Genomic DNA, 16,185 nt, shown 5'->3' with positions numbered 1-16,185 from the left:
AACATTAAAAGGTCACCTACATGAGTTCTCTGCATTCATTGAAGTAGAGCTGAACCTGTTCGGCCTGTCCAAGTCTCTCTTTCCTTTCCTGGCACTTCTTGAACAGCTTCTCCCAGCATTCCTTCACTTCAATCAGCCTTTCTGCCACATTCTCCTTCACCTGTGGATATTCCTGGCTTACACGTTGAGCCTCCCTGTGAACCCGCTCCACCTCCTTCTTGATGGCCGCAAGGTCTCTCTGCAATAAAAGCATGACACCACAAATGTAGCCCACAGGTCTCCACTGCCATTTACAAAGCATCCACTTCACCGTTTAACATGTAGAAATATACACAAAAATGAGTTACTTACCTGTAGCTATAATTCATACATTCACATGGTTGAATCATCCCCCACGTTGTAGTGGAGTCCCACGGTACTACTATAAAAGCAGTAGATAATGCTATCCCAGTTGCAGCCTTGGTGCCCAGAGCAAAGTCCAATGTGCCCAGAAGGTCGAAGATTAAGTGGTATCTTGATCTGAATCTTCTCCCATGATGAATCTAGGGACCCACCCACAGGTAAGCTCTTAAGTACCCTAAGGAAAGGGTTGGGACGATTCAGGCTTCCCTCCCAGAGGAGGAACTGGACAGTGGAGAGGATACTCCCATGTCCTTTGTCCAGTTTTGTGCCATTCACATGCTTGAATCATCCCAGATGTTGTAGTGGGAGTCCCACTGTATTACTATAAAAGCAGTAGATAATACTATTATAGGCTACAATGCAATGAGCAGTCACTGCAATAGCCTATCTACTTTCTTTTGTAAAAAAAGAACCAAACTTGAACAACAACCAATAAGGCGACAGCACCCTGTAGAACACTCCCTAGAGAACTGAGGGGCGTATTATCAAGGGATTTATCTCCGCTTTTTTGGCTTTAAAAGCCAAGAAAGCGGAGATAAAATTATCTCCCTATCAGCAAATTCGCATGTTAGCACCCTTTTTCTCTACGCTTCCCCTTGCATCTCTAATGAGATGCAAAGGGGGCGTTCCAGAGAAAAATAATAGGAGAAATGTTGTTAAGCGACATTTCTCCTATTATCAAGGATTTCGCTAACCCTGTTAGTCATAAAAAAAGCAGCGCTAACCGTGGTTAGCACTGCTTTTTTCACACCTGATATTTTCCTGACTTAGCCATGATATCCTATGGTTGGTGGATATCATGGCTAAGTTTGTGGGCCCCTATCATCAAGCTAATGCCAAACTTCGAGAGATTATGGTTGGTTTTCCAGCGATAATCTCTCATTTGGCAGTTAGCGCGAGGATTTTTATCACTTCTGAGATAAACCTTGCTAATAGCAAGTTATCTCTGCAATAATTTCCGGCGATGCTTAGCGTTAAAAAATTCGTTGCTAAGCATCGTTAGCGATAAATATCGCTAATCGTTGGTAATATGCCCCTGAGTTCCTCAGATGTTCAGCACCAGTGTGAAACTAAATACTTGAGGAAATGAGGGAAGCCTCTCAGGGGAGGAGGGTGGGTCGCACGTGAATCTATGAAATATACCAATATGGGAGATCAGTAGTTACAGGTAAGTAACTAATTTTCTTCTCCATTATTGGATCTTTCATAGATTCACATGTTTGAATCAGAGTAGATAGCAGTTGTATAGGCACACAAGCATAGAAGTAAAAATTAAATACCCTTAGTGGTGGATTGTGGGTATTAATATACATCCATATACCTTAACATATTGCAAAAGCAAAACAGTATCTTAGAACTTTATAATAGTAAAAACACGTAAATGAAGAAGGAAAAATACCTCTAACAATAGAGGCTTACCTTATTGAAATAGATGTTGTAAGACCGCCTGTCCTACAGCTGCGTCACTGTAAGTAGCCAGATCCAGACAATAATGCCACGTGAAAGTATGTTTACTCTTCCATGTTGCGGCATGGCAAATCTTGTCCAACAGGACGTCAGCATATAGCGCAGCAGCAGAGAATATTGCCCCTGAATGTGCTTTGGCCTTGACTGTGAGCGCTTTACCCATTGTAGTGTGGCAGAGCTGAATAGTCTCAGGAATCCATCTTGCAATAGTTTTCTTTGTGACTGAAGCACCCAGTCTTTGAGATCCATGTAACACCAGCAATTGATTTGTTTTCCGTAGTTGCTTATTTCTTTTCAAATAAAACTTAAGACGTACTTTAATGTATAAAGAGTGAAGAAACTTCTCTGCTGGAGAGGAAGGATATAGAAAAAATGTGCGGAGGAGAATTAAGGAGCTCATTAAGGCAAAACTGTGTTGGAACCTTTGTGATGAATTTAGCATTTGTTCTCAGTAAAACGTAGTCCTCTGTGAATCATAAGTAAGGTTCTCTTATAGTGGAAGCTTGGATTTTACTTACTCTTCTCGCAGTGGTAATAGCTATAAGTAATACCATCTTCCAAGTCAGGAACTTGAGTTCTATTTTGTGAATTGGCTCAAACGGTGGTTTCATCAGTTGAGATAGGACTATGTTGAGACACCGAGCGGACCGAATGGGAGGAAAAGTTCTAAATAATCCCTTCATGAATTGTTTGATGATACGAGAGGAACAAAGGGAGGAAGTATCAGAAATACACCTGTATCCGGAGATGGCTGCGAGGTGGACTCTCACTGATGCACACGCAAGATCTGACTTTGCCAGGGAGAGTAGATAAGGCACAACTTGTTTCGGAGATGAGAGAAGAGGGTGAATGTTGTTCTGAAGGCACCAAGGACAAAAACATTTCCATTTTAATCAATACGTTTTATTGGCGGACTTAGCTCTAGACATGGACAAAACATCCCTACAGTCATGGGGATGTTTTAAATACCAATAAAAATATGGAAAAAAAATCTTTGAATTCATTGAATTCAGGTGCCAAGTATGCAACTGAAGAGAGGCTGGATGTGAGTGCAGGATTCATCCCTTGCTCATGGTCAGTAGAGTTGTTATCACTGGAAGGCGATAAGGATTGGACTCCGACAGTTCTCTTTTCATCTTCATTAGAACTCTGGAGAGAACAGGGCATGGTAAAAAGCATAGGCAACAATTCCTGACCATCTCATCATAAAAACATTCACCCATGACCATCTCTGAGGTTCCCAGCTGGCGAAGAACCTGAATTTATGGTTCTCTTGAGATGCAAAGGGGTCTACATTGGGTGTTCTCCATTCCCAGAAGATGGAGTTGAGAATTAGCTGATCGACTTCCCACTTGTAAATTTTTTTTCCTATTCGGTGTAAGGTGTCTAATAGGTTGTTTCTCACTCCTGGAAGATGTTCCGCTTTGATGAAGATTCGGTGTAGCAATGTCCATTCCCATATCTATTGGGCTTCTAAGGATAGAACCTGAGACCTCGTTTCTCCCTGCTTGTTGAGATAGTGCATGCAGGTGGAGTTGTCTGTACAAATGAGGATGGAGGATGCTCGTATTCTAGGGAGTAACAACTGAAGAGCTAGGAAAATTGCCCTCAATTCCAGGAAGTTAATGTGCATTTGGGAGAGCCTTACTGTGAGGTCTTGAAGGTGGGATCCCCAGCCTTCCAATGAGGCATCTGTCGTCAGAACAAACTCTGGAAGTGGAGAGAGAAATGTCAGACCCACAGAGAGATAGCTGGCGGACTGCCACCAAAAAGTATTTTTTAATTAACAAAGTGATCTAAATAATGTCCTGGAATGATCCGGTCACTAGAAGCTATTGTCTGTCCAACTGCTCTTGAAAAGGTCTAATTCTGAGGCATGCATGGGGTACCATGAGGATAGCCAAGGACACCATGCTGAGAAATTATTTTGAGGAGATGAACAGAAGCAAACTCTTTTTTGGCTAAATTTTGAGCCAGCGATAATATGGTGTCTTGCCTTTCTGTGGATAAGAATACCTTGTTTTGGAGTGTATCCAAAGTTGCGCCGAGAAAAGTTATCCGTTGAGAGGGTGTGAGAACGGACTTCTGGTAGTTGACTGAAAGCCCCAGAGAGCTAAACAGTTGTAGGCCGATGGATATGGTTTCCAAAGCCGGTGAAGAGAAGGAGCCTTCACTAGCCAATTGTCGAGATATGGGAAAATCTGCAGGCCCGTGGAGCTGAGCAGAGAATGAAGGGGAGGACCTTGAATTGATAGTGCGCACCTGCCACCGTGAAACGAAGAAACCTTCGGTGTTTGGGATGGATAGGAATATGGAAATATGCATCCTGAAAATCAAGGCTGTTCTGAAAATCTGAATGGTTCAGAAGCTGCAAAATCTCCTGGAGAGTCACCATGCGGAAGGATTTTTTCTGTAGGTATTTGTTGAGCTTTCTTTAGTCCAGAATGGGAAGCCATTCTCCTGACTTTTTCTTCACAAGAAAAAAGTGGGAGTAGAAACCCATTACCCTTTGAGAGTGTGCCATTCTCTCAATGGCTCCTTTTTGTAGCATGACTAGTGCCTCCTTCCTAAGTAACTGAAGATGGGATGGTGGAGATTGGTGGATGAGGAGGTGGTAATGTGACAAACTCCAGGGTATGGATAAACTTTATTATATCATTGACCTATTTGCCTGTGGTAATATTTTGCCATTGATTGAAATAACGTGATTCGTGAGAAAGAGACCGATGTCTGGGCATACCCTGCCAACTTAGGGCAAACAAAGCAAACACAAAGAGATGATGGACGGTGCGCTGAAACTTTTCAGACACTCACCCCCAGTCACAGATCTGGGTATGCCCAGACGTGGGTCCCCTTCTCACTTTGCCACTGGATTCAAGCTAGCCTGGCTGATGAGGGGTAAAACCGGTCCCAGGATGCTTGTTTCTGGTTTAGGGAAGAACTGGCTTGGAAATTTCGGTTGGACTGTTCCCATGAGGTATAGGGTCAAGGCTGATTTGCATATAGCTGGGTCTGAACTGAGGTGGCGAAGTGAGCTAAAGAGCGATGGTGGATTCAACCCAGATCTTTGATTAGGGGTGAGTGTCTGAAAAGTTTCAGCGCTCCGACCATCATCTCCTTCTGTTTGCTTTGTTCGCCCTACATTAGCATGGTCTGCCCATAAGTGGGTCCCATGCATACTTTGCAAATGGATTCAAGCTAGCATGGCTGACGAGAGATGTTACCCCGCAACTGGTCGAAGGATGCTTGTTTCCAGTTCAGGGAAGACCTGGCTTGGCAGTCGGGCTGGACTGTTCCCATTAGGCACAGGGTCAAGACTGATTTGCATGTAGCTGTGTCTAAACTGAGGTGGCGAAGTGAGCTAAAGAACGATGATGGATTCAACCCAGATCTGTGATTGGATGTGAGTGTCTGAAAAGTTTCAGTGCTCCGTCCATCATCTCCTTGTGTTTGCGATATAATACATGGGAGTCTGCAATCCCTTTATTAAAGCCTGGATACCTATGATGTGCATTACTGGACCTGTGGCGGGTCCTCCATCCCACTGACCATATCTACTCCTATTACTCTGCAGTACATGACTTACATGTGCGACTGGATAGAGTGGTGGATTCCCAGTCACTAATTCCCCATGTTGAGGCAGCAGAATATCTGGGGCAGACACAATCTGACCATAACCCCATGACACTCTGGTTGAACTGGAAGCCTGACCGCCCTCACGTGCCCAATTGGCGTCTCCAGCCAACTGCACTGGAAGACCCAGAGATCCGTGCATTCCTGGAGACGATGGTTCTTGAGTACTTTGAACCCAACGAGGGGTCGGCGAACTCCAAACTGGTGGAATGGGATGCACACAAAATTGCTGTCAGAGGCCACTGTCTCGGTGCCACTCAAACTTACGCAAACAGCTGTCTTTGTCGCTCACTCACCATGAATCACAACTACTCCAGTATGAATAAGAGAGGGAGAGCGGCGGTGGACAATCCGGCATGCTTATAAGCCTTAGGACGCAACATGCAGAACTCAAAGAAAAGCTAAGATGCCACAACTATACTCCCCACACAGCCAGCACCCATGCCAAAGCGGATAGAGCAAGTCACCTGCTAGCCTGGCTAGTGAAGCAAGACAGTAGACATACACCAATCGGGGTCATATACACACAAAGCGGGAGATACACAAAGTAATGTCGGATCATTACTCACTTTTGTACCAATCCAAAGGACGCTGCTCAAGCCTCGACCTGGAGAGGTTCCTAGAACCTGTTCAACTGACCACAGCCTCAGGAGCACATCAAGAGGCACTTAATGGTCCCCTCACTCTAGAGGAAATAGGAGAGACAATAGGATCAATGGCGTCAGGGAAAACGCCGGGCCGGAAAGCCTACCGGTTGAATACTACAAAGCCTACCGGGAGCCTCTGGTGCAGCAACTGCATGCCCTATACTCTACAGCCCTAGAGGAACACGCATTGCCCACGTCGATGCAAGAGGCCTACCTGGTGTCTCTGCTAAAACCTGACAGAGACCCTGAAAACTTAGGATCATACAGACCACTGGCACTTCTAAATGTGGATTATAAAACACTTGCTAAAGTGCTGGTGGAGCGGTTGGCGCCGGTGGTTCCCGAACTGGTCCATAGCGACCAGAATGGGTTCATGCCCAAGCGTAACACATTGTTGAACTTACAGAGGTTCTTCAGGGTGGCTTCGGACAGTGTGAGGGAGAGGCCCATGGTGGGATGCCTGGTGCTGGACCTTGAAAAGGCTTTCGACTGCTTGGAGTGGAGCTATCTAGCAGCAGTGCTGTTACGGTATGATCTAGGTTGGGGTTTCCTCCAGATGGTTGACCTGTTATACAAAAACCCCACAGTTAGAGTACGGTTGGGGCCATACATCTCCGACGCCATACGAATACGCAGAGGCACTAGGCAGGGGTGCCCGCTGTTGCCTCTCTTGTTCGTCTCTCCTGTTCGCACTCACAATCGAAGCCCTAGCAGCGGCCCTGAGAGCGACCATGGGTGATGGGATACCTCTGCGGACGACCTCCAAGTATTCGTGAGAGATGTGGGAAACATACCAGCCCAATTGGAGTACACACTGCGCGACTTTGCCGCTCTCTCGGGCCTTCGAGTGAATGACAACAAGGTGGCGCTATCCAAGATGGTGAGTCTTCCTCAACTACTGTACTGCTTTGCTAATCTGCCTATTTATTTCCCGGCGGCCTTCTTCGCCACACTCACTAAACTGCTCAGGGACTTTCTCTGGGGCAATGCACGTCACAGACAGTGCTAGCAAAGTTATACTTGCCCAACTATTAAGGGGGCCTAGCTGCTCCTTGTTTTGAACACTACAATTTGGCTGCACAATTGCAGTGGATAGCCCGCTGGCTTGCCGATAGGGGTTGTGAAGACACTGCAACCTTAGCCCCTCCCCTCCCCTCTCTCTGGATTATATCACCAAACTTTTTCACCCAGCCTCTAAAGCCTCAATGCTTACCCCTCTCCTCCTGGCGGTGGCTTATAGGTGCTATCGTCGCTGCCTGTACCTCACTAAAACACTAGTCCCCTATGCACCGGTCAGACCACTAGAAGGCTTCCCCAGCGGGCCTGGGGTGCTTACATCTCTTGAACTCACAGACTGGCACGAACGGACATACAGACACTGGGAGACTTGTACCGGGATGGCATGCTCATTCCATATGAGTCCCTGGTCGACGAAGTGGGGCTGCAGCCGGAACAATTCCTAAGACACTGCTCGCTGATCGCAACACTAACTTCTAGATGGGGAGACATGCAAGAGGAACCAAGCCAACACCTTACCATAAAGTACCTCCATGTTATGCAGCATCCCTTCATACGCACGCAGCGATAACTCTAGACCCACTGCGCCGCAAATGGGAAGCAGACCTGGAACGGCAGTTAAAGGACAGGGAATGGGAAAAAAAGAGTCCAACATGAATTCCCAGGAACATGAGGTCCCGACAAATACAACTGTTGATAGTCCACAGCATACCTCACACCTGAAAAGATAAACAGTTATTTTCACTGCACGGATGCGATGTGCCCTCAATGCACGGAGGTGGGGGTTGGACTAGTACACATGCTATGGGGCTTTCAAAAGCTGCACATCTATTGGCAAGCTGTTGGTGAAGCGCTACGCACCTGCACGGGCCGCGACATACCCTTTGAATGGCGTGTTTACTTATTACACCACTTCCGCAGGTCTCCGACCATGAAAGTCTCCTCTTGCTGGTTTGGTGGTAGCTAAGCGGCACTTAAACAAGAAATGGAAGGCGGGAGACCCACCACACATTTTTTTTTTGTAAACTGTTTTTATTAGTTTCGTGAACACGTGAATTATTATTATTATTATCATACATTCCCACAGGCCCGTCTATTCTTAGCGCATACAACCATGACACTGCTGCACATTCCCCAACAACAAACCCTAATCAGGTTAACCCACCTCCCCCTCTACCCCCACCCCCCCCTTGTCAGTGTGCCTCCACGTCCTTGTTGTGATTGTCATATCTATCCTATAGGCAGCAGGTGTTACTCCCCTCCAGATCACGTCCATACAGAGGTCCAGGTACTGTCCAGTGCTGCAGGCGATCCCCACTTCGTCCCTGGGTTCGAGTGAACCGTGCAGTCCGCCCTCTCCCGTCACCCAAGCTCATCATCTAACTCCCCATCTCCACCGCATCCACCCCCATCACCCTCTGCCCTGTGCCCCCTTCCGGGGCCGCCGGCTCATCACCCTCACCACCATTATCAGCATCCATGAGTGACTGTAAGTCCGTCACAAGCGCGTTCCACGCCCTGGCAGTATCTAGCGCCTTATCGTTGGCCATACGCCATCTGAGAACACCTTCGCACGCGGCCCACTGCTGGAAGCACCTCCGCCACCTCAGGAAATTAGGTCCCCCTCTAGACTTCCAGTGTAGTGTAAGTTCCCGCTTGGCCATTATGAACCCCAAATCATAAAACTTGCTGGTGATTTTGGTGGCAGGAGTATGGGGAAACTAAAGTAGCAGGCATGCTCCCGCGTCCGCTTCAACTTGAGGACCCGTAACCGCATTCAGGCAAGCTAAAACATCAATCCAGTAAGTGCCAAGCCCTGGGCACGACCAGAACATATGCTTAAAGTCAGCGTCCTCCGCGGCACAACGCGGGCATAATGATTGCGCACCTCCAAAGATCCGTTGGATCCTGGCAGGGGTCCAGTACGCCCTATGGGGGGTGTAATACTGGACCAGTTGAAACCGAGCATTACGGGTGCCCTTCCAGGCCCTCCGTACAAGCTGAGGCCATGTTGCCTCCGGTATCTGCTTACCAAGATCGGCCTCCCAGCGCTCCCGTAGCCCGTCAAGCGGCGGGGGATCAGCCAGCGCCAGCCTCCGATACAGGCATGTGATGGCCTTATAAGTGCCAGTCGCCATCACAACATACTGGCAGCCGGGCGACGTGGGCGGTTCCACCAGCCCCATCTTCCAGCGCCTCTGAATTCCAGTAACCAATGCCGCATGTAACAGGAAGTCCCCCCTCGGCAAATCAAAGGCCTCCTGCAAGGCACCGAACGGCATCAAGACACCGTCACGGTACAAATCCCCTAGCATGTGAACCCCGGAGTCCTCCCAACCGGCAAGCGCCGACCAATCCCCACCATGCGGGAGGGCAGTACACATGCCCAGGGGAATCTCCGGTGCATACGGGGCGCGACACCCCACCCGCCTGTGGCCACGCAGCCAGCAGCGGCGAAGGGTTCGTTCTTCAAGAGTCAGCTGCTCCAACCGAAGCTCCTGCTGGAGCACTATGAAGGACTGGACATGGCGCGGCACAATCCGACCCTGTGGTCCCTCCGGTCCTCTAAATTCCCGCGCCACCGCCTGCGTGAGCCACTGAAGTTGAGCAGCCAAGTAATACCATTCGAAGTCCGGCACGGCTAGGCCACCCTCCTCTCGGGACCTAAGCAAAGTATTCAGGGCTATGCGTCGCCTGCCAGAGCCCCAGATAAAACCTATCACCGCAGATCGTAACGTCCGGAAAAAGGAGGGCGGTATCCACACCGGTAGCGTGCGGAAAAAATATAGCAGGCGCGGCAGGACCACCATTTTCAACAACGCAATTCGCCCAGCCACAGACAACGGAAGGACGCGCCAAAACCTCACCTCTAATGCCCCTCATGGCTCTACCCACATTCCCCTCATAAAGGAGTGAGTGGGTGTGATAGACATGGACCCCGAGGTACTGCAAGCAATCCGGTTCCCAGCGCAGGCCATCCAACACCTCAGGCTGGGCACAGCGAGACGTCAAGGGGAAGAGACAGGTCTTAGACCAATTAACCCGGAGGCCCGACAGATTCCCGAATTCCTGGAGCAAGGCCCGTGCTCCCGTCACTGACGCATCCACATCTGCCAGATATAACAAAAGGTCGTCGGCATATAATGAGATATAATGTAAGCCGCCGCGTGACGGCACCCCCTCAAAGTACCGACCCTGCCGGGCCCGCGCTGCCAGCGGTTCAATCGCCAAAGCGAAGAGGAGCGGGGATAATGAACAACCCTGTCTGGTGCCCCGACTTACCGAGCACGCCGCAGATATAGAGCGGCCCGTACGGACCCTAGCAGTAGCTGACTCATAGAGCAGCCTCGTCCAACGGACGAAGCCATCCCCCAGCCCGAACCGAAGGAGCACACTGAACAAGTAAGGCCATTCCACACTATCGAATGCCTTTTCGATGTCCACCGATAATACAGCCGCCCCCGCGGGGCCCTCCCCGTCAACATCCATGACCCTTAGCAGGCGCCGTATGCACGTCGAGGTGTTCCTAGTGGGGATAACGCCCGACTGGTCCGGGTGTACCAGGGAGCACATATGGGCAGTCAGCAGCGTCACCAAGATCCTGCTCAATACCTTGTAGTCCACCGTGAGCATCGACAGCGGGCGATATGCCGTCCTAGCGGTGGGGAGGCCGCCCTTTTTCAACAGCGGGACTACGATCGCCTCTCGCACCGACGCTGGCAATATGCCCTGCTCCCAGGCTTCCTCATAGATCTGGTGTAATCGGGGCGCCAGGAGATCCACGTATGCAGCATAGAACTCCACCGGAAGGCCGTCCCCCCCCGGTGTTTTCTTCCTGGCCATATGCTTAATCGCCGCCCTGATCTCCCCCTGCGTGATAGCCGCCCCCAACGTGGCGCCCAGCTCTGGGTCCAGTCGCGGCAGTTGAGCCTCTTCAAGAAAGGCATCCAGCGTCGCAGGGCACGCCGCCATCCTGCTCCGATAAAGTTCCTCATAGTAATCCCGGAACTGAGTGTTGATCTCTCGTTGCGAATGGACCAGGCCTCCAGTCGGAGTAGCCAGCGACAAGATCGGCGTACCCCTAGTATCAGGATTGGCCAGCCATGCCAACAGCGAGCCGACCCGATCCAGTTCCGCATGTGCCCGGACCATGTATTCCCGGTAGTCATGGCAGCGGAGCCTCTCCACCTGGGTGGCCACCCGCTCTCGAGCCGCTAACAATTCCTCCCTATTGCCGCCCACCCCGTGGCCATCCCTCTCCGCCTGCCTCAAAGCGGCCTCTTCACGTGTGACATCAGCCAGCAGTGTCCGGCGAACCCCCAACGAGGACGAGAGGCACGCGCCTCGCACCACCACCTTAAAGGCGTCCCACTCAATTGCTCGAGTGGACGCGGTACCCGAGTTTTCAAGGAAATAACGTTCGATGCAGTCCTGCACTTCAGCCTGGAAGACCGGGTCCTCCAGCGTCAGCGGGTTCAACCGCCATGTGGGAACCGGTTGCCGCTGTCTAGTCCAGATGACCGTAAGCAGGCAAGGGTTGTGGTCCGATATGGTCCGCGCCAGGTACTCGCAATCACGCGTGAGCTCCTGAGCCCCACCCGATCAGAGGAAAGTGTCAAGACGCACATGTAAATCACGCGGCACCAAATAGAACGAATAGTCCCTACCCGTAGGATGGCACGTCCGCCACGCGTCCTGGAGCCCCCACCGATCCTGCCAGTCCCTCCGCGCCTTGGCCACTCTGCACACCGCCGACTGAGCGAGTGGTGGATGGGAACGGTCCATCTCAATATCTGCCACAGAATTAAAGTCCCCTCCCATGTACACCGTGCCCATGAGCATATCCGGCAGCCGGCTTGACAACACGGAGAAGAACGCAGCCTGATCAAAGTTAGGGGCGTAAACACAGCAAAACGCTACATCCCGGCCATCCAGCCTCCCCAACACTGCCACAAACCTCCCTTCCGGGTCCACCCTAGTGGTCAAAGGCTGAAAGGGGACACCCGCCCGAATCCAAAGTAGCACCCCCCTAGCATGCGCAGAATAAGTAGTATAGAAGAGTTGCCCTCTCCATCGCCGCTGCAGCGCCTGCCCTTCAGCCAACGTTAAGTGCGTCTCCTGTAAAAAAGCCACCTGGACCCCCCTCCGGACTAAATATGCATGCACTTTGTATCTCTTCCTCATGGAGTTGAGCCCCCGCACATTCCAGGTGATGCATTTCAAGTCTAATCTAGCCGCCATCAATGGGCACATAGCAAAGTCCAATCCCCCACACTCTCAGCGGCACACTGACAATACCCAAAAACTTCGGAACCCCGAAACAACCCCGACCAACTCCCACCCCACCCACCCCCAGAACAGGCATCAAACAGTTGTCACCCATCCAAACCCAACCCCCGAGTACGAGGGAAACTCTGGAAGATACCAGAGACTCACAAGATATGTGAGATCGAGGGGAGACTCCGCACCAGCCGGCCGGACAGTCAAGACCCGTCACCCCAGGAAAGGTCAATCCCGACTAAGAGTAGACCTCCCCCATCCCCCTCCCAGCAGCACCACCACCCATTAAGAAGGCCATGGACCCAGCACCTCCCCCAGGGAGCAGAGTACAGTTACATTCCCAGCCGTTCAGAAAGCAGGACCCCATCCGCCCATCATGTGACCACCCCACTGGGCCAGCACTCCCCCTTACTGTCCATTACTCAGCGTCCCATAGTCACTCATCCAGGAGACCATCAGCTGTCTGCGGGGTGATCTGAGGCAACTCCCCAGTTTCCTTGTCCGAAACCTCGTCCGAGCCACCCGGTTCCGCCTCATCCGAGCCCAACCTGGAGCCCGAGTCTACCACCTGGGTCCCAGGCACTGCTCCGGAAATGTCCGACACCGCCTGCAAGGCGGCCCTCCTTTCCTGGTCCGTCTGTGACGCCGAGGGGGACCTCCTGCCCTGCTCTCTCCTTCGATTGCGCCTGTTCCTGCGCGGTTTCGGCCGGTCCTCGGCATTCCCCGTCCAGGCACCCGCGCCGTCCTTGCCCGCTCGATACCGCTCCAACCATTGCCAAGCGTCATCCGGGGAATCACAGAATGTGGCCACTCCGTCCACCAGTATCCTCAGGCGGGCCGGGAACAGCAAAGAGTACTGCACCCCCTCATCGCGGAGAGCTCTCTTGACGGCGACGAAGGAGAAACGACTGCGCTGGACCTCCTGAGAGTAGTCAGGAAATATCGACACCGATGCGTTGTCCACCTTGTAAGGACCAGCCAGTCTGGCCTGCCGCAGTATAATGTCCCGGTCCCTGAAGTGGAGTAGCCGAGCTATCACCGGCCGGGGAGGCCGTCCCGGGGCAAGGGGGCGAGCCGGGACCCTATGGGCTCTCTCCAAAGTGTAGAAATGCGTCAGACCCGCAGGGACCACCACATCCCGCAGCCAAGTCTCCAAATACGCGACCATATCGTCCCCTTCAATATTTTCGGGGAGGCCCACCACGCGGATATTGTTGCGTCTGTTGCGCCCTTCCGCGTCAGCCGCTCTCCTTTCCAGTTGCTGCACCCTGCGGGTTAAGTCCTCGAGTGTGGCATCCGACGCTTTCTGGGCCGGTTCCAATGCCTCTATTACCAGCTCTGCGGCCTTGACGTGGTCAGCAAGCTTGCCATGGTCCGCCTTCAGAAGGCCAAGGCTTGTGGAGACCTGGGCGATATCCTGGCGCAACGCCTCCCTTGTGTCCCCTATGGCCTGAAGAATTTGGTCCATCTGTTGTTCCTGCAGCCCAGTCGCCCGGTCATCCGTCCGTTGCAGGTCATGGGCGTCAAGGGAATCTCCAACTTGGTCCGGTGGCGCTGCGCCCGTCCCCTTCCGTGGCTTCCCCATGGAGGCCAGCCGGCAACCACGTTGATACCAAGCACTGCAGGGCCGCCCCAACTCGTGCTCCAAAGAAGGTCAAAGACGTTACCTCGCCCGCTAGCCTGATGCGAGGGCAGGGTCCTGCACGATGAAGGAAGAGAAGTGGGGGAGGGGCACAGCCGGCAGGCACAGCCGAACCACGGCACTGACACCCCCAGCGGGGGCTCCCTCCGCTCCGGGTCCCCGCAGCCGACAGCCGAATCCACCAGTAGCCCCACGCCGCTCCGGGCCTCCCTCAAGTGCCGGCAGGACCCAATGCCAGTGTCCAGGAAGTCATCAGAGTGGGCCCAGGTCCCCGCTCAGGGCCAGATGGCCGCCCCGAGGAGCGTGCAGCGCCTCCGGCGCCCCGCAGTCTGCAATCAGCGGGGCGGTGCCAAGATCGTCGCCACCAGGGTCCGCTGTGGGCCACAAGGGGACCCCCCAGACCAATCCGGGGCCCTACAAGCTCAGCTGCCACCAGTCCATCCGCTACGCCGCCTCAATCCCACAGATCCGCAGCCGAGGTGGCATCCCCGGCTCCAGGCTGGCCCCACATCTCCGATGGTGCCATAGGGTCAGAGCGCCGGTCGTCCGCAGCCCCGCTCACCTCAAAAGGGTGCCTCCGCTCCCGGAGCTCACTCCGAGCCGCTCCGCAGCACCAGTGCCCCGACACTCCTCGTCCCGGAGCTCGGCCCGTCACTGCCTGTCCGCCGGGCTCCCAGGGGGTGCTCCTCCGCCTCCGGGGTCAAGGCACCCACCAGCACCGTCCTTCAAGCACCCGCAGCGGCCCGGTCCCCGGCGGCCCCTCTGAAATCGAGGCCGGGGATCAGCCGCAAGGCGCAGGCCCAAGCAAAATGGCCGGCGGCCGCCTCCGCAGCTCCCTCTGAAAAGCTCAGGTCTCAGTAGCCACGGGACCCAGCGCTCTCCAGATCGGCGCTAGGGTGTCCCGCAGCAATCAGGAAGCAATCCCGGGTGGTGGTGCCGCCAGGGGGGTCCTCATACAGGATAAACACCGAGACCGACCCGGAGCTCAGGGCTCAGGCGTCCATGCTCGGCAGCGTCGTAGCCACGCCCCCGGAGACCCACCACACATAAGGGCATGGAGGTACTTGCTCCTAGCATGGGCCAAAGCAGAAGGAATTGGCATACAGTGGGAGGAAACGTTGGGGCTACGGAAGACACCTATAGCAGCGCAATGGGAGGAACTACTTCAGGCCCTGATGAAGGGTGAGCGTAAAATCCGTTTCGCGGGCGAATTTGCGGATTTTCCGCAATTTCGCGATCCGCGAATCTCGCGAAATCACGGTAAAATCCGCAAATTTTCAGCCAAGCAAGGGTTGCAGTAGCAGGTGCAAAAGTTGAACCTAATTTCTTTGTAACCTTTTACAAAAGGGTTACAAAGAAATTAACTTCAACTTGGGCACCTGCTGCTAAGTGCTTCCTGGCGCCTCGTTGCCTACTTGCAACTATTCTCTGACCCTGCTCTGACCCTTGAAGCAGGGTCAGAGAATAGTTACAAGTAGGCAACAAGGCACCTGTCCCAGGAATTAAACCTCATCAGGAAGCACTTACAGATATTAAAAAAAAGGAAGAAGGGAGAGGATGGCAAATACACCCATTTTGAGTTGTCAGGAGGGGTTAAACTAAAAGAGACCTTTACAGCACAATTTTCATATGCATTGTGCTAAAAATAAAAAGCTGTATGTTCTGTAGGGGCAACTCAGGAATCTGGCCCTTCAGAGATCCGGCCTCTCTTTCTTTCTCTCGTTCTCTCTCTCCCTCTCTTTCTCTCTCTTTCTTTCTCTCTATCTATCTCTCTCCCTCTCCTTTCTTGCTCTATTTATCTCTTTCTCTCTCTCTTTCAAGTTCTTCGTCTTTCTCTGCTTATCTCTTTCTTTCTCCGTTGTTCTCTCTCTCTTTTTCTCTATCTCCCTCTCTTTCTTTCTCTCTCTCACATCCTCTCTTTCTCGCTCTCTCTTTCTCTCTCTTTCTTTCTCTCTCACTCTCCCTCTTTCTCTCTCTCTTTCTCTTTCTCTCTCTCATCCTCTCTCTCTCTCCCTCTCTGTGTGTCTTTCTCTCTTTCTCTCTCTCTTTCCATGTCTCTCTCTCTCTTTCTCTTTTACTTTCTTGCTCTTTCTCTGT

At 52.2% G+C, this 16,185-nt stretch overlaps 1 protein-coding gene across 2 annotated transcripts in view; it reads right to left on the bottom strand.

Moving 5' to 3' along the window:
• SPTBN5 (spectrin beta, non-erythrocytic 5) overlaps positions 1 to 16,185 on the bottom strand; it is a 2,054,098-nt gene that overhangs the window by 257,384 nt on the left and 1,780,529 nt on the right. For both annotated transcript variants that reach the window (XM_078659643.1, XM_078659644.1), the window contains exon 60: positions 21 to 238. In XM_078659643.1, the coding sequence (XP_078515769.1) occupies positions 21 to 238 (218 nt within the window). The remainder of the gene's footprint in view (positions 1 to 20; positions 239 to 16,185) is intronic.

Source organism: Lissotriton helveticus, chromosome 9 (assembly GCF_964261635.1).
Source record: "Lissotriton helveticus chromosome 9, aLisHel1.1, whole genome shotgun sequence".
Lineage (NCBI taxonomy): Eukaryota > Metazoa > Chordata > Amphibia > Caudata > Salamandridae > Lissotriton > Lissotriton helveticus.
The sequence above is the reverse complement of the archived record's forward strand: the minus strand, read 5'-3'. Positions and strand labels throughout refer to the sequence as shown.